Source organism: Mirounga angustirostris, unplaced genomic scaffold (genome assembly GCF_029215605.1).
Source record: "Mirounga angustirostris isolate CCGP_5_RB_7025 unplaced genomic scaffold, mMirAng1.0.hap1 SCAF_5, whole genome shotgun sequence".
In the NCBI taxonomy this organism is placed as follows: Eukaryota; Metazoa; Chordata; class Mammalia; order Carnivora; family Phocidae; genus Mirounga; species Mirounga angustirostris.
This window is the reverse complement of record NW_026991713.1, coordinates 96,179,549-96,196,548: the sequence shown is the minus strand read 5'-3', so window position 1 is coordinate 96,196,548 and position 17,000 is coordinate 96,179,549. Positions and strand designations below refer to the sequence as shown.

General features: G+C 55.4%; 2 protein-coding genes across 3 annotated transcripts; one reads left to right on the top strand and one right to left on the bottom strand.

Moving 5' to 3' along the window:
• Positions 1-486: 486 nt before the first annotated feature.
• Positions 487-2,983, bottom strand: CDCA3 (cell division cycle associated 3). The gene is made up of 6 exons (XM_045873951.3): positions 2,545-2,983; positions 2,156-2,331; positions 1,772-1,901; positions 1,199-1,492; positions 971-1,074; positions 487-842 (listed from the first exon to the last, which is right to left on the bottom strand). The coding sequence occupies exons 2-6, from the start codon at positions 2,273-2,275 to the stop codon at positions 684-686; spliced, it is 807 nt and encodes a 268-aa protein (XP_045729907.1). The 5' UTR covers positions 2,276-2,331; positions 2,545-2,983; the 3' UTR covers positions 487-683.
• A 191-nt stretch (positions 2,984-3,174) lies between these two features.
• USP5 (ubiquitin specific peptidase 5) lies at positions 3,175-16,838 on the top strand. 2 transcript variants are annotated; one of them, XM_045873945.3, is made up of 20 exons: positions 3,175-3,609; positions 6,806-6,931; positions 7,174-7,240; positions 7,417-7,550; positions 7,708-7,853; positions 8,070-8,254; positions 8,730-8,824; positions 9,640-9,833; positions 10,583-10,654; positions 10,937-11,024; positions 11,153-11,278; positions 11,750-11,903; positions 12,233-12,407; positions 13,039-13,127; positions 13,750-13,941; positions 14,467-14,610; positions 14,687-14,832; positions 15,052-15,205; positions 15,478-15,562; positions 16,185-16,838. In XM_045873945.3, exons 1-20 carry the CDS (start codon positions 3,499-3,501, stop codon positions 16,276-16,278), a joined length of 2,577 nt encoding a protein of 858 aa, XP_045729901.1. In that variant the 5' UTR covers positions 3,175-3,498; the 3' UTR covers positions 16,279-16,838. The 2 variants fall into 2 exon arrangements, with proteins under 2 accessions (XP_045729901.1, XP_045729902.1); XM_045873946.3 differs by having other exon boundaries at positions 3,177-3,609; positions 13,750-13,872.
• Positions 16,839-17,000: the final 162 nt, after the last annotated feature.

Genomic DNA, 17,000 nt, shown 5'->3' with positions numbered 1-17,000 from the left:
GGTAGGACAGGGAGCCAAGGAAAGGGATGGGGAAGAGATGAAAGATATAGAATCACCAGAATTTAGTGCTAGGGTATGGGATATTAAAAGGGAGGCATTCAAGATAATGCCCAAAGTTCAGGTTTGGATAACAGGGGGTATAATCAGGGATAGAGAATATGGGATGAGGAATAGCTCTGGGGGAAAGAGCAGAAATTCAACTTTAGATAAACTGACTCTGTAGTGCCTACAGGGCAGCTGGATAAAGGTCAGGGCTAGTTGGAGGGACCTGGAAGTTACCAGAATATAAGTGAATGATAGCTAAAGCCCTAGAAGTGAACACCTAGGGAGAGCAAGAGAACGCCAAGGACAGACCTCTGGGGAACCCCAGGATTTAAGGGAAGCATGTGAAAGAGGCTTGGAGGACAGGGAACCCAAGTTCCTCAGGCTGCTTTTCTACATACAGAAGCCCACTGCAAGGTTTAGGTAGAACACTTGAAAACATCATTTAAAACCATGTTCTTTAATATACAAGAAACACATGAGACACAAAGACAGCCCAAGAAAGCGCTCAGTCCCCGAGCTGGGAGTTTAGAGGGGCGTTGAAGACAACAAGCCTTTCCAGTCTCCCAGGGAAAGATGGGGTTGAGGGGACGCAACATCACTAGGCCCCGGGTGAAGCCAGTGCTGGGGCCATACTCGGCCTAGTTCTCCACCAAGTTTGGAAAGTGCTGATTTTCCTTGTCCTGATCCTGGCCCTGCTCCCACACTCGGCCTCCAGTTTTCAGAAGTCGTCCAGTTCCCAGAACGGCCCCTTCCTTTAGCTCCCTAGCATTGTCACTCAGGGGAGAAGGCCGCTTACCCTGCCAAAAGCAGTGTGTGAGTTGGAGCAGGGAGGGACGTTGTTCAAGAGAGTGAAGATTGGGTAAAAAGGCTTCCCACCCTCTACCCTGGATTTCTTAGTAACGGTTTTCACCCTGTCTCCCGTTACCTGTCGTGGTGTCAGAGTTCCAGGGGAGTTGTCATCCTGTAGGATTGCGAGGGGAGATCTCCCTAGTACCTTGCCATTTGCTTTCCGTCTATTGTGCTTAGAACCTAGGGTGGGTAAGGAGATAAAGCCAAAAGCCAAAATTAGGGGCTTACAGTTTATTCCTCCTACACTCATCTGTGGACATTATCCCGATTTCTCTTCCCTCTACCTTGCCCTTAGATTCTGTACCTGAAGATCGGGGAGTCTCAGGGTCTCTCAAGGGCTTGTCCGAGCCCTGGCTGGCCATGGGGGTTTCTGAGGGTTGTCCTGCTTCCTCCTTGGAGAACACCTGCTTGGAGGGGAGCTCAGTCTGCCTCCAGGGTGGCATCTGGTCTTCAAGGGAAAACTGGGTGCCCAGAGGCAAGTCCAATTCAGAAGATGAAGTTGCCTCTAAGGGCAGAACAGGCTCTGGGGGCAGATTCGATCTGGGGGCTTCGGTCTCAAATACTTCACTCAGCTGTTTCACCAGTGGGCTTGGGGGTTCTAGAGGGGAGAAGTCAAGTGAGATAGTGACGCAATGATACAAACCATTCAGCAAAGAGGAAAAGATACAGGAACTTTAGGATTCATGCCCTGGTGGGTGAGGGATTGGGAAGAGAGAAATCAAGGTGAGAGGAGAAATGTTGAGATAAGAGTGAGATTGGTTCAAAGCAAGAGGATGGAGGCTCCTTTAAGAAGGAGCTCTCAGAAGATGGCTTCATTGGCCTAACCCACGGACGCTAGGTGACAGCCTTACCAAAATTCCCTGGGCCCACCATTTACCTCCGCTGCTGGTCTTCATAGGTGTCCGTGCAATGCCAAGGGTAGGAGAGCGGGGATCTGAGTCTTGGGCCTGATTGGGACCCTCCAGCGGCTCCCCTGCTGGTACGTTTGGCTGTGGAGAGCTCTCCACCTGGTAGAACCAAAGGCTACAACAAGTCTGGACCCTGACTCTTTCTTCCGTCCCAGGTCTCTAGCCCCAGGTGGATATTCCAGGCAGGCACTGCCAACGCCCCTCAGGCATTCCGCCTACCCCATCCGGATTAAGAAAGTGGAAAACAAGGCCTCAAATAGAAAGAGGAGGAGGGCGTGAGGGCTTTCTCAGAATCAGGTTAGGCAGAAGCCCAAGAATTCCGACTCTGCCTCCCCCACCCCGGCCCGGAGTACCTGGATGGGAGTGCGCAGGATGCCGGCACTAGGTGAACGGGGGTCCGCCACTCGGGCCAGAAGCTTGTTGTGCGGCGGAGGCCGCGCCGGAGTGACTGGGAAGCTCTTGGCTGAGCCCATCTCAACCAGGGAGAATAAGGTGGGGCAGAGCCCGGCCCGGGGCGAGGGGGGGACGCCTGTGAGAAATGACTCAGGTCTCAGCCATTGCCGCGACCACGTCTGACCTCTGACTGCAGACCACCCGATCTTCCCGGTTCCCAGTCGAGGAGCCGTCCGGCCGCTGGGCCAGAGGCCTCTGTGGAGATAATGACTGGTGCAGCTGACAGGCCAGCTCGTTCCGGGCCCGCTGGTCCCTCTAACTTACTCAGTAATTAATTCAAATCACTTACCAGGCCCCGATTCCTCTCTTGGGTGCACAGCAGCTCGAGCCTCAACTCCCGACGCCGAGTTTCAAACCTCCCGCCACGCCCCCTGCTTTGACCCTATTGGTGGAGCCGACGCAGGGTCCTATAGGCCTCCTTGTGAGACCCGCCTCCAGTGCAGGAAGCCATTGGGCTGGGACGACGTCTATCATGAGGACCATTGGGCCAATGAGCAGCGGCTCGGCTTGTCCAGGGCTGACGCCGCCCCGATAAGGGGACTTTTGTCCCGCAACGGGTTCCGAGTTGTCCGTCGTGACTTTGAGGAGTGCCAGTCTTCGCTTTTACGACCTTCAGTTTCTAAGCCAAATGATCTTATTAAAAAAATAGAGTCGTGAAATTTTACGCGATTTTGTACAGATCCAGCTGGAGACGAAGTTGTGAAGGTTTTTCTGAGGCGACAGAGATAGTAGTGCTTATTGGTTGACGGAGTTATCAATCACTCGACACCAACCCTCTCAAACTCCGCCTCATTGGACAGCCCCTTTTCAAATACCAAGAGTACAACTGGCCTTCTATTTTCCGATTGGACAGGACCCAGGAAAGTTTCTGGGATTGATTGGTTTAAACAACCGTCAGTTTCTGCTCTTTGATAGAAGGCACGCGAAGGGACTGTAGGGCTCCCAGAGTCCGAGCATCCAAAACTCGGGGACCCACCTCGCTGCTCTACATGCGCTCTGCCCTTGGGAGCGTGGGATTGGTTCTTTCGACCATCGGTTGCATTAGAAGGGCTTTTCATTGGCGTTAGCCAAGAGTAGGGCAGAGGGCGGAGCACTAGTAGGCAGGCTGCGTCCAACTGCCATTCTCGCGCGTCCTCCCTTTAGCGCATGCACCTAACGAGTAGCGCTCATTGGACGGCAAGCCTAGGGGGTGGGGGACTGGGAACGGTGGGAGCCGCTGTGTGGAGGAGCTGCTGCCGGTGTCATGGCGGAGCTGAGTGAGGAGGCGCTGCTGTCAGTATTACCGACGATCCGGGTTCCTAAGGCTGGAGACCGGGTCCACAAAGACGAGTGCGCCTTCTCCTTCGACACACCGGTAAGCCCATTCCCCACGCCCGCAGCGAGCACGACTTCCTTCCATCGCCCTGGTCATTCTGCCGGGGCCTGCAAGGCTTGGGCTACCGCCTCCCTGCGATGCACCATGGGACTTGTAGTCTTCCACGCTCCTCCCTGCCGTTGCATTCAGTTAGCTGGAGCTGTCGTATGACTACCGCCCCCGGAAGGCACCGCGCCCGCCTCACCCGTTCCCCGTCTCGTGGAGCACTGTGGGGATCGTAGTCTCTCTCTCCCCTCATTGCCGTTCCAAGGCAGAGGCGTATCCCGATCGTCGGACTACATCCCCCAAGTGGACCCCTGCGAAAGCCTGGGAGTTGGCCTTGCCTGCCGCGCACGGCTCTCCGGGTTTTGTAGTCTCGTGCCGGAGGGATGGGGCGACCCCGCACTGTTCGGGGCCGGTGTTAGGGTTGGAGGGTGGGGACTGCAGTTCGTAGGCGCCTAGTAGTCTGGAAGGGACCGTGAAGAAGGCCAGTTCTGAGAAGGGCCAAGTTAGAGAGACTCCACCCATGGTTAATGTGGACAGGGGGCGGGGAGGTGGGTCATTGGTGGTAGGGAGGAGAGGAAAGAAGGGAGGAAAGCTCTAGTCTTTTCTCCTTTGAGGTGACCTGTGACTGCAGCCCCCTCTCTTTTTCCCGCCCATCACAGAGAGCAGAGGGAACCCTTTTAAAAGTATTCCCAGAGAGACGGTGTCTTTCGTGAAGGATACTAAGACCCCTTTCCCATCCCGGTCCCACCCTTGACTAGTTAGACAAAGCCTCCACCCACACCATGCTTCACGTTTTGCAGGCTCCACCCGGAACCTCTCTTCCTGCAGTTCTGCCTTCCTGTGTCACCCTCAAGCGGAGACTAGCCTTTGGCCTGGCCAGAGTCTTAACTGAGAGGGCAGCAGCCTGGTTGGGATCCGCCCCCCTCTCTACCCCTCCCGACCAGCGGCCGCTGGGCCCTGCCCAGGGTATTCAGCCAGAACAGCTCATGGCTGGGAAAACTGCAAGTCAGAGTGGAAAGGCTTCATTAATGCATCGCCAGTGCTGAGTATAGCAGCATGATCTAAGGCCCATTTCAGGATCATCACTGTGATTTGTGGTTTGCTTGGTTTGCTAGGCTTTGATCTGAGCCTCAGACAATGTGCTGCTTCTCTGGAGTCTGGCTTTGGCAGAGCTGAAAGAGGATGGCTCAGAGCAGAGCTCCAGGGTTCCCAAGCCTTGGGGAAACCAGCGTTTATTTCCAACAGAGGAGTTCGGTTACCGCGGAGCTCCCACATGCCACCCAGTTCATCAAGTGCAGGGCTTGGTGAAGCACTGTCTTCCTCAGGAGGGAAAGGTTTTTCTTAATTACCAACAGACGGTAGAAGTCAGTGGCTCCCTCTTCACATTCCTGTCTGTCTCTCCTTGGTAACTGCTTCGAATAATCCAAATGGTGTTTTTGTAAGCTTGTTATACTTTCCTTCTCTCATCCCAAGTCAGGAGATCTCCAGTGTGGCTTAGTTGCTTTCTTAACCAACTACCAGCGTGTTTGATTATCTTCAAATTGGGTTCATGGTGGAAGAGAGCTTATTTGACTTCCCTGATGAAAAATGTTCCATTTGCTCATCAACATTGTAATCCACACTGTTCTAGGGAATGGTACAGAGCAATCTATGGGACCAAGGACTAACTGCCTTAGACAGTGCCCTATTTTTCATATCACAGCAGAGAATTTGTCAAGGCCACTGAGACGTTTATTCAAGGAAGAAGATGCCTGTCGTTGCTTGGATCTGAGGGAAGACTCTTGTTTTCTCCACTTATCTCCTCCACCTTATCCATCACTATTCACAAAGGCACTGGCAGACTTGTTCTGTTTTAGAGAAGCTCATCCTCCCTCCTTAGCCGTGATTAAGGGTGGACCCTTGTCTTTCCCTGTTTTCTTCCTGGGTTATATGTATTTTAGCTGTCTTAGCAGGTGTTGCTAGATTATTCTACAGAGGGAATGGCTTTGAGGTTGGCAGTTGATGGACGTCAGTGGGGATTTAGTTATTGGTCAGAAGGGAGGCAGCAGGGTAGTGGCTGGAGAATGCTGGTCTTCATGTCTCTGTCAAACTAGGCCCAGGTATAGCAGTGAGCCCCAGCCCCAGGTATAGCAGTGTTTTGTTTGTTTGTTTGTTTGTTTTTAAGATTATTTATTTATTTGACAGAGACACAGCGAGAGAGGGAACACAAGCAGGGGGAGTGGGAAAGGAGAAGCAGGCTTCCCACGGAGCAGGGAGCCCGATGCGGGGCTCAATCCCAGGACCCTGGGATCCTGACCTGAGCCGAAGGCAGACACTTAACCGACTGAGCCACCCAGGAGCCCCCAGACAAGGCATTGTTACCCTGGAGCCAGGCTTTAGCAGGAAAGGAGGGAGAAGCCTCAGCGTGGACCAAGGTTTGACGACCTAGTAGGGTGTGGTAAAGGAAAAGTCTGGGCTTGCTGGCAAGCTCAGGAGCTGGGTGTATTGTTCAAGTTTTAGAATCTCGGCTCCTCCAGTCCGGAAAGTTTTCTGAGTCCTGGAGATGAGGCAGGGTTTGTCATTGTGTCCCTGGTTTAGGTTCTGTGTCTGACATGCAGGCCTTTCTTCTCCAAGGAAAGGACCCCTTTTCCCTCTGAATATAATCACTGGCACTGGAAGTCCATGGTATTTGATTCCCATTTACCTCAAGGAGAGAGGTAAAGGGGGGTGCCTGGATGACTCAGTCTGCCTTTGGCTCAGGTCATGATCCCGGAGTCCTGGGATCGAGTCCTTTGTTGGGCTACCTGCTCAGTGGGGAGCCTGCCCTCTCTCTCCCACTCCCTCTGCTTGTGTGCTCGCACTCTCTCTCTCTCAAGTAAATAAAATCTTAAAAAAAAGAGATAAAGGGAGTTCTCTATAATTGATTGGAAGGCTCCAAAGCCCAAAGAAGGAACAAGAAGGAAGAGGAGTGGTGACTGACAGGTGTTGCTCAGCCCCTGGTATCCTTGGTTGTTATCAAAGTCATAGGAGAATGGGGAAAATTTTTGCCATGTACTGGGTCCTAAAAGGCTAAATGACTGCCAAGAGCCACATGGTGTTGAAGAACAGAGCTTTTCTTTTGGAAACCAGCAGTGTCTGGCCCTAGGTCTTGGTTTCCCCACCAGGCTTCATCCTCCCTGTGTTTTCTCCCCTGCTTCTTCTTGTACTGCAGGAGTCTGAGGGTGGCCTCTACATCTGCATGAACACATTCCTGGGCTTTGGGAAACAGTATGTGGAGAGACATTTCAACAAGACAGGCCAGCGAGTCTACCTGCACCTTCGGAGGACCCGGCGCCCGGTAGGGACAGGGCTGGGGCAGGGCCTGGGGATATTCAGGCACAGGCCCCTGGGCCTCCATTTTGAATCTGTCTCTTCTGTTCTGACCTCCGATTGGCCTCAATTTCCCCCTCACCTATTTCTGTTGGTATCATTAGAACTCAGCACCCATTTTTTTTAGCTCCGTTCCCTTCTAAGATTAACCCACTCTGTCCTATCTGTCCTCCCCATTTGCTGATCCCGGCCCTTCCTGCGTCATTGCAGAAAGAGGAGGACACCACTACAAGCACGGGAGACCCCCCCCGCAAGAAGCCCACCCGGCTGGCTATTGGTGAGCACCATCACAGTCCTGTTCTTCCTGAGCTGGTCTTCCCCGCTCTTAGACGTTCTAGGAAAGCCCCAAAAGAATGGGCCTGATCAGTGGCCCACAGTGAGATGCTGTATCAGAGGAGGGACATTTACCTGTGGTGGTTGTCCTACCCTCCCTCCTCTTCCCTGTTTCACCAGGCATGGAAGGCGGGTTTGACTTCAGCGAGGAGAAGTTTGAATATGATGAGGATGTGAAGATTGTTATTTTGCCGGATTACCTGGAGATTGCCCGGGATGGGTTGGGGGGACTGCCTGACATCGTCAGAGATCGGGTACGAATACTTTCCCACCCTACCAGGGTCTCTAGGGCAAGTGGGGCCCGAGCAGTGATGTCTTGGGCAAGCCCCGGGAGAGCTGGAGACTGAGGGGCTAGAGGGGCAGGGGACAGGGGAGGGCTGGGTACCGTCTCTGACCCTCTGCTTCCCCCAGGTGACCAGTGCGGTGGAGGCCCTACTGTCGGCTGACTCAGCCTTCCGCAAGCAGGAGGTGCAGGCCTGGGATGGGGAAGTACGGCAGGTGTCTAAGCATGCCTTCAACCTCAAGCAGCTGGACAACCCTTCTCGAATCCCTCCCTGGTGAGGCCTGGCCCTTCCACCTTGGGGTACAACCCCCAGAACAGGGGGTTCTGGTGGGGAGAGGGTCAGGAGCAGGCTAAGGAGGGGGACTAGGGAAGATGAACTCAGCAAAGGGATGTCTAGAGGAGAGGAGAAGAGAGAGCTCTTGGACTGGCAGGGGGCCAATCCCATGACCCCTGACCCCTATCTCAGCTGACTTTCTTCTTCCTGGGTTAGTGGCTGGAAGTGTTCCAAGTGTGACATGAGAGAGAACCTGTGGCTCAACCTGACAGATGGCTCCATTCTCTGCGGCCGACGCTACTTCGATGGCAGTGGGGGCAACAACCATGCTGTGGAGCATTACAGGGAGACGGGCTACCCGTTAGCTGTCAAGCTGGGCACCATCACACCCGACGGAGCTGGTACTCCCTCCCCTCCCCTCCTCCAGCTCCCTCCATGCTGAAGTGTGTCTGAACTGTTACTCACTGTGTATGACCCAAGTAACACGTCAGTACATTCTCTTGATAAACAATGAAAATACCGCAGATGAGACTAAATCTTCAGTTAACCCCCGAAATCCAGTCCCTTTTTTAGAGGTTACATAACCAGCATTATCTGTTTAGCGAGTATCCTTCCAAACCCATCGGACCCTAGCACCTTACCCTGCGTGGTAGAGTCACAAGTAACTCCAGCCCTCGCGCTCTTTCACCCCATCTTCCCAGCCAGCCAGTCTCCGAAGGGCCCATGACTTCGCTGCTACTCAGGGCAGCCAAGAGGGTTACCTTTACGGGCTCATCCTTCTGTCCCACCAGCGCCCCCTCGGGGCAGGGAGTGGGATTGGTGGCCAGGCCGGGCCAGAGCCACCCCTTCTGACCCTGCTCCTGCCTCCTGCCCTAGACGTGTACTCCTATGACGAGGATGACATGGTCCTGGACCCCAGCCTGGCTGAGCACCTGTCCCACTTTGGCATCGACATGCTAAAGATGCAGAAGGTGAGGTCCCCTCCAGCTTCAGATTCTCCTCATCCCCACCCACCGGGCGCTTCCCGCCTGAGGCTGAAGCAGCGTGTCCACAGCAGCTGCCACAGTTATCCCAGTCCCCGAGACATTTGCGCTTCCTTTGAAAAACCTTCTAGAATAATTTATTCATTCACTGAATACTGCTGAGTACCTACTATGTGCTAGTCACGGTGTGACTAAGACAGAGACTTACAGTCTAGATGGAAAGGGACATTTATCATGTGCTCAGGTAAATGAGTGAATAACCACAAACCGATGGGTGCTGTGAGAGAGATATAGAGGGGCGTCTGGGTGGCTCAGTGGGTTAAGCGTCTGACTTCTGATCTCAGCTCAGGTCTTGATGTCAGAGTTGTGAGTTCAAGCCCCGTGTTGGGCTCCACGCCCAGCGTGGAGCCTACTCAATAAAAAAAAGGGAGAGACAGAGACAGGTGCTGCAGGAGTGGTATACAGCAGGAGGACCTGGCTGGTCGAGGGGATGAAGGAAGTGATGCTTGAGTGCAGAGCTGAGGGGTGAGAAGGAATGAGAAAAACACTTCAAGCAGAGGGAATCGCATTCATTTCTTCTTGTCACCAGAGCGGAGGCCTGATGGCTCACAGGCCTCGGGGACGATCACTCGTGGCCTTCCAGGACTGGGACTGGGGATATCCAGTGTGTCTCCCGTGTGAGAGTCCGTAATTGAACACATTCGAAGCTCCAGCTGGGGACTGTCCTGGACCCTGTGAGGGATCGGTGTGAAAAATCCAGGACTGAGTTTCCCACTGTGTCTGAAGTGCCCCTTCCCTTGCAGACGGACAAGACGATGACAGAGCTGGAGATCGATATGAACCAGCGGATTGGCGAATGGGAGCTGATCCAGGAGTCAGGTGTGCCACTGAAGCCCCTGTTCGGGCCTGGCTACACGGGCATCCGGAACCTGGGTAACAGCTGCTACCTCAACTCGGTGGTCCAGGTGCTCTTCAGCATCCCCGACTTCCAGAGGAAGTGAGTGGCACCCCCTCCCCGTGACTGGACCCCTGACCCCACAGCTCTGCCGGTAGCCAGCCTTTTGGCACAGTCCTCCTTCAGCCACCGTCAGGACTTCTGTGTTCTGGCTCGGTCTTCGTTCCTGTGACGCCGTGGCTGGCGTACTCCCATCAGTTAGAGCAGCCCCGGTTCCCCGGCCCCATGGGCCCCAGCGAGGGCAGAACACTGAACCCCAGGGCACTCCCTGGCCTCCTGACTGACTCAGCGGGGGAGGAGGTGCTCTTCACTTCAGGCCAGTGACAGCAGATGAGGACCTACCGTGGCCATGTAGCCCTTGGAGGGGAGGGGAAAGCCTGGGACACCAGGAGAGAGAAAAGGCCCATTCTGAGCAGAAAGGAGTCTGCCTTCTAACTGAGAATGACTCCATGCATATGTGGAAACTTAACAACATGTTGACCCATTCCGTCCCACAGAATGGGAACTGTCCTTGCCCTTCTCCCAGGCTGCCTTCTCCCCTCCCCTGGCTCGCTCCTGGGAAGGAGGCCGGGAGAGAAGGCAGCGGAGTGCACCACATGCTGGCATAGTTGAGAAGGGGAGGAAGGACAGGTGGCCGGGAAGAAATGGGAAGGAATGGGACTTCGTGGTTGAACCACGTAACTCCCCACTCTGGAGGGAGTCCGTTCCCTGAGCAAGTGGATAATACTCCCTCCCCTTTCCCTTGGATCCCAGGCCATCGCGCCTTCAATTATGCTTCCCTTGGCTCTTAGGTATGTGGATAAGCTGGAGAAGATCTTCCAGAATGCCCCGACGGACCCTACCCAGGACTTCAGCACCCAGGTGTATGTAGCCAGATCCCGTGTACAAAGCTTCTCGAGAGCCTCGCAGCCTGTATGCCTTCTCTTCTCCATGATCGCCTGGAGAGGGCAGCAGCGTAGGATGTTTGCCTCGGGCCCTGCTGTCTGCCTTGAGTTGGGCTCCTGGGGGCTCTGCGGTTTTTCACACTGTAGAGAGTTGCCTAAGGGCTGTAAGCAGGGGTTGAGTTGGGGCGGAAAAGGCACAGAGAGAGGTCAGATGATCATTAGTGGGCTGAAGCTAAATGGTTCTCTTGGATGTTAACGCAGGGCCAAACTGGGCCATGGCCTGCTCTCGGGAGAATATTCCAAGCCAGCACCGGAATCAGGCGATGGGGAGCAGGTGTCAGAACAGAAGGTGAGTCTGGGACGCTATCCCTTTCAGGCTCTGGAATTAAGGGGAGACAGGTCTGGGAGATGTCTAAACAAGGCCCCTTGGTGGCCTCTTGAGCCCCAGCTGAATCGCTGCCCTGGCTCTCTGCCTAGGAAGTTCAAGATGGCATTGCCCCTCGGATGTTCAAGGCCCTCATTGGCAAGGGTCACCCTGAGTTCTCCACCAACCGGCAGCAGGATGCCCAAGAGTTCTTTCTTCACCTCATCAACATGGTGGAGGTAAGGGCTGGGCAGACGGCAAGGAGGGCACTCCGCACTCCCTCCATCTGCCTGCAGCTCTCGCCCTTCTCCCCCCTGCCCATTCCGTCCGGTCAGCCCCAACCAGCCCCGCCGCTGGGCCCCGGGGGTCTGCGTGCACTGGGCCTTCCCTGAGGAGAAAGCTAAGCAGTGATCCTTATACCTGATGGGCTTGCAGCCCAATGAAGGGTACACCCAGAGCAAATGAGATGAAGATGCTTATTGCCTATAGAGAAAAATACCAACACGTTCCCCCACGGTCTCCCAGTGCCGTGATGGCACCGGGGCTGGGGGGGGGAGTTGATTAGGGAAGGATCTACTCTTGCACCCGCATGCCTCCTAGGGGCAGACTCCCTTCCTCTCCTCTCTCTCCCTGACCCCCTAGTGGCCCTTTCAGGCCCCCATCCCCTTTCCTGGCCGTGCCGATCTCCCCACGCTGCCTCTTTCCCACAGAGGAATTGTCGGAGCTCTGAAAACCCTAACGAGGTGTTCCGCTTCTTGGTGGAGGAAAAGATCAAGTGCCTGGCCACAGAGAAGGTGAAGTACACCCAGCGAGTGGACTACATCATGCAGCTGCCTGTGCGCATGGACGCAGCCCTTAACAAAGGCAGGTTGCTCTCGGCGAGGCCTGGGTGCAGGGGGACTGTGAGGCCTAGGCGGGGTGCTAGGACACCTTATGGGAGCAGAGCCCACAGTGTGCCCTGCTCCCCCAGCCAGAGTTCTGGAGCGGGGGCCATCTCGGGGAGGTAGGGTCACCCTTGCTTGTCAGCGCTGTGCTGAGGACGAGAGGCGAGATCATACGTGGGTGTGTGTCACAGGGGTTTGGAGGGGGCGGGGCAGCTGACGTAGTCAACGGCCATCGGGCCAGCCTGGCAAGACTAAGGAGGGCAAGGGGCAGTGGCCTCTGAAGGCCTCACCCACCAATTCTGCCACCAGAGGAGCTTCTGGAGTATGAGGAGAAGAGGCGGCAAGCCGAGGAGGAGAAGTTACCACTACCGGAGCTGGTCCGGGCCCAGGTGCCCTTCAGCTCCTGCCTGGAGGCCTATGGGGCCCCGGAGCAGGTGGACGACTTCTGGAGCACGGCCCTGCAGGCCAAATCAGTAGCTGTCAAGTAAGTCCTGTTGGTCTGCGCCTCAGGCTTCGGGCCGCTCTCAGGGTGACCCCAAAGATACTCTCTGCCTCGTTCTCAGTCTTTCGGCCCTTCGTGTTTGGAGTCTCAGGGCCATGTCCGTTGGGGCTGCTCATCATCTGGCCCCGAGGGAAGGGAGAGTTCCCAACAGCAGTCGACGTGGATGATTGCCACATTCCCTTGTCCTGCCCCGATCACCCCATCTCCTCCTGTGGGACAGGGTCACGTTTTCGTGCAGCTTCTGTCCACTCGTGCCCTCAATCTTGGCAGAACAAAGGCACATAGTCTCCGTTTTGGACAGAATTTGGATTTCTAGCAAACGGCCTGAGTTTGGGCCTCATTCTGTCGTTGGCATAAGCTTGAGATCTGAAAGAGTACTTGGTCTCAAGGGATTTCAGCCATTTCCCCTCCTCCCCCACCTTTGACAGGACCCCGGCTTCTGCCGCTCCTTGTCTGCAGATGCTCTGATGCCTGCCCAGGGCAAGATAAGAATATGGAGTATCTTCTGGGCTATCAGGTCTTCTACCCACGAGAGGCTGAACCCCAGGGTGGGGGTCTCAGGCGAGGAGAACTTTGGGATTCTTTGGGTACCAGGACATTCTCTCTTCCCTAGGACCACACGATTTGCCTCTTTCCCTGACTACCTGGTCATCCAGATCAAGAAGTTCACCTTCGGCTTAGACTGGGTGCCCAAGAAACTGGGTATGGTGGCTGGGACGAGTGAGGGAGGTTACGCAGAAAATGCGAGAAAAAGAAGGGGCCTTACCGTGTGTAAACTAGTGATTCTCCACCTTTTCTCCAAAGGAGGAAAACATAACCCTAAATGTTTCAAAATGAGCCGAGTTTGAAAAGCACGGACTAAAAATATTAAGACACTTGATTTTACAGTGATGATTACAACCAAAAGCGGTTTTCATAGTTTTACTTTTGTACTTGGTAAGAGGTTCTCATTTAGATAATCTTGAAACGGTTCTCGTGAGTCTTACAGCCCCTGATGACTTTGAGAACTCCTGATTTCACTTCGTGTCCTAGATAAGTCGAGACCCACAGAGGTATGAGATCATTGTGTTGTACAAGTTGGAGGCCCCCGTCCTTGTCCGTAGTGCACCTGAGGCAGATCTAGGACTAGAATCCAGGCCTCCTGATTCCCAGGCCCACCATTACATTACACGGGGACCCCTGCGATTGGTACCGCTCTGAGCAGCTCCTTATTCCAGAGCAGTGCCAAGGTGTGGGGCAGGGCCTTGAGGATCCCCAAGTGCTTTCTCAGGGAGGGCCCCAGGGAGCTGGGGAGGTGACCCTTTTCCCACCGTTCCAATTACAGATGTGTCCATTGAGATGCCAGAGGAGCTAGACATCTCCCAGTTGAGGGGTACAGGGCTGCAGCCTGGGGAGGAGGAGCTGCCTGACATTGCCCCACCCCTGGTCACTCCGGATGAGCCCAAAGGTAGCCTTGGTTTCTATGGCAACGAAGACGAAGACTCCTTCTGCTCCCCTCACTTCTCCTCTCCGACATGTTAGTGACTCTTCTTCCTGCCTGTCTCTCTCCTTTGCTGATGGGGGTCTTCTCTGCCTGCCTCCCCTTGACCCTGTCCTTCGTGTTTCTCCTGTCCTCCCTTTCAAATTTCCCCTGCCCTCCTGATGGACGTGAGGGCCGACTAGGGCACTCCCCGCCACTTTCTCTGTGTGGATGGCAGTAGCCCTGGCCGCTTGCTTCTCTGCCCTTGTCACCTCAGTGCATGGGGGTGGGGAGAGGCAGCATACTCCAGAAACGGGGCCCATTCTGTGAGAATGGGCGAGGAGGGGATCCACGGGAGAGCTTTAGCCTCAGTTCTGTGTCTGTAGTCCTGCGGCCCCCACATTATGGCGTGTCGCCATTTTAGTTCTGGAGTAAGGTGCCAGGCCTTGGAAAGGAAATGCATGGAACCAGGGTTGGGGGGGGGTGTTGGGAGAGGGCCAGAGGGCTGAACTGTGGGAGGCAGAAGGAGCAGATAGTGGCCCAAGGAGTTGGGTCACCGTGCCCTCACTTCTCCCCCCACAGCACCCATGTTGGACGAATCGGTCATCATCCAGCTGGTGGAGATGGGCTTCCCTATGGATGCCTGCCGCAAGGCTGTCTACTACACGGGCAACAGTGGGGCTGAGGCCGCCATGAACTGGGTCATGTCACACATGGACGACCCAGGTAGGCTGGGGTGGGCGGCAGGGTGGAACGGGGCCCCTGTCCTCCCACACACACTTCAACCCCTTCACCCCCGCAGATTTTGCAAACCCCCTCATCCTGCCTGGCTCCAGCGGGCCTGGCTCCACGAGTGCAGCAGCTGACCCCCCACCGGAGGACTGCGTGAGCACCATCGTTTCCATGGGCTTCTCCCGGGACCAGGCCCTGAAAGCTCTTCGGGCCACGGTATGGGCTGCCCCTGGCTGAGGACCGGGGGCCGGTGGGGAAGAACCGGGTGGGGGTGAGGGTCCATCCTTTGTGAGCCAGACCCAGGACGACTGGTGTGGGACGGCCGAGGCTCGGGCTCCACCCTTTTATGGCTGTGTTGAAGGAGTGGAGGCCTTCACTGGTGGTCTTTCTGGCCCTGAACTTGTTGGAAAGAGTAATGTTTCCCTCCTCTCCAAGAACAATAGCTTAGAAAGGGCCGTGGACTGGATCTTCAGTCACATCGATGACCTGGATGCAGAAGCCGCCATGGACATCTCGGAGGGCCGCTCAGCTGCCGACTCCATCTCCGAGTCTGTGCCAGTAGGACCTAAAGTCCGGGATGGGCCTGGAAGTGAGTGTCCCTGGGAAACAGGATGGGCCGGCGGAATCTAGCCAGTCTGCTACCAGCTCCTCATTCCAAGGCAGCTCTGCTTCCCTCAGGGGGCAGAGGGGGCAGAAGCTTCTTTCCACTGGCGTGGCTTTGGAAGGTGGGCTGCTAGGAGGCCGAGACAGACTTGTGACCCAGTTGCTGCCCCCCAGTCCCTGAGATTGGTGTCCTGAGTTTGGGCTGTTAGATGCATCTTTGCACTGGCGCTCAGGGATCCCTCTCTTTGTCTTCTCTAGAGTATCAGCTCTTTGCCTTCATCAGTCACATGGGCACCTCTACCATGTGTGGTCACTATGTCTGCCACATCAAGAAGGAAGGCAGGTGAGGGGCTGGCAGGGTACGTTCTGAACCGGGGAGTGCTGGTGGGGATGAGTGGGGGCATCCTGGGAGTCCTTAGAATATTTGCGGGAGAAGGTAAAGGCCTGCTGGATGGGGGCGCGTAGAGACAGCAGAAAGTGATAGAACGCCTGACAGCAGGGATCGGCAAACGACAGACAGCCCAAGGCCACCTGCTTTTCTAAGTAAAGTTTCAACGAGCATAACCACACTTACTCATATATGTATCGTCCGTGGCTGTTTTCACGCTGCAACAGGAAAGTTGAGTAATTGTGTCAGAGACCGGATGGCCTGCAAAACCTAAACTACTTACTGCCTGGCCCTTTCCAGAAAAAGTTTGCGGACCGGGGCCTGACAGGAATGGGTGGGGGTGGCCGTAGAGGGACTGGAGGATTTGAAGACTCGAGCAGGGAATGGGATTGGGATGCTCCCTTGAGGCAGGTAGCAGCTAGCCTGTAGGTGTGGGGGCCCAGGCTGAGAACATTGGGAACCTTTGGCCCGGAATCACCGGGATCAACTCCAGGGGCTATGTCAGAGACTAAGTTGATGCAAAGTGGTTGCCCAGTCTGTTCTTCCTTCTCTACCCTGCCCCTCCCCTCTTCCCCAGATGGGTGATCTACAATGACCAGAAAGTGTGTGCCTCCGAGAAGCCACCTAAGGACCTGGGCTACATCTACTTCTACCAGAGAGTGGCCAGCTAAGAGCCTGCCCTGACCCCTTACCGCTGAGGACAGGGGACGGACCATCTGGCATGAGGGACAGGGGCTGAGGGATGGACTTCAGCCACCCCCTCCCCTGCTCTGTACCCTTTTTCTTTTTGTCCTCAGCAGCAGGGAAGAGGCTAGAGGCCATAGGAGAATGGCCAAGCAAAGCGGGGGACACTCGAGAGACTTTGGGGATAGAGCAGGAAGGGGATGGGAGGGGCTGGCCACCTGTCTGTGAGGAGACATTGTTGCTTTCCCCGCCCCTTGAACCCACAGTGCTCTGCTTCTCTGTGTAATCCTGCCGGCCCCTGGTGTGGAGGGGGGCTTGTTTGTGTGTGCGTGCGGGTGTAGCTTTGTGCGGCCTCTTCCACAGGAGGGGGCGTCCGGGCCTCCCCTCCCTCTTTGTGTTTGCTCCCTGTGTGGTCAGGCAAGGAGGGCTGTGAGGGAAATGGGGATCCCCCTCGCCCTCCAGCCTGTCTTTCCCCCACCCTGTCTCTTCCCTGCCCTTCTCTGGAAAATGCCAAAATACACGATGTGAATAAAAGTACAATGGCTAAGTCGTGTCCTGTTTGGTACCCTGAGGGAGACTGATCTTGCCTGGGGCTAGCAGGAGAGCGGCCTCTGCCCCTTGCCTGTCTCTGCCCCCTCCCTGGGCAGTTCTCTACTTTCACCAGTTGTAGAGCTCTTGGGAAATGGGCTGTGAGATGAGGTGGGGCCAG

Bases quoted from the DNA above. Each gene is read 5' to 3' on its own strand.
- USP5 (XM_045873945.3), top strand. From the start codon at position 3,499: ATGGCGGAGCTGAGTGAGGAGGCGCTGCTGTCAGTATTACCGACGATC. The intron at 8,255-8,729 runs GTACTCCCTCCC...CTCCTGCCCTAG, and splicing joins CATCACACCCGACGGAGCTG to ACGTGTACTCCTATGACGAG. The intron at 13,942-14,466 runs GTTAGTGACTCT...CTCCCCCCACAG, and splicing joins TCACTTCTCCTCTCCGACAT to CACCCATGTTGGACGAATCG.
- CDCA3 (XM_045873951.3), bottom strand. From the start codon at position 2,275: ATGGGCTCAGCCAAGAGCTTCCCAGTCACTCCGGCGCGGCCTCCGCCG. The intron at 1,902-2,155 runs GTACTCCGGGCC...TGGTTCTACCAG, and splicing joins TCCTGCGCACTCCCATCCAG to GTGGAGAGCTCTCCACAGCC. The intron at 1,493-1,771 runs GTAAATGGTGGG...TCTCCCCTCTAG, and splicing joins TATGAAGACCAGCAGCGGAG to AACCCCCAAGCCCACTGGTG.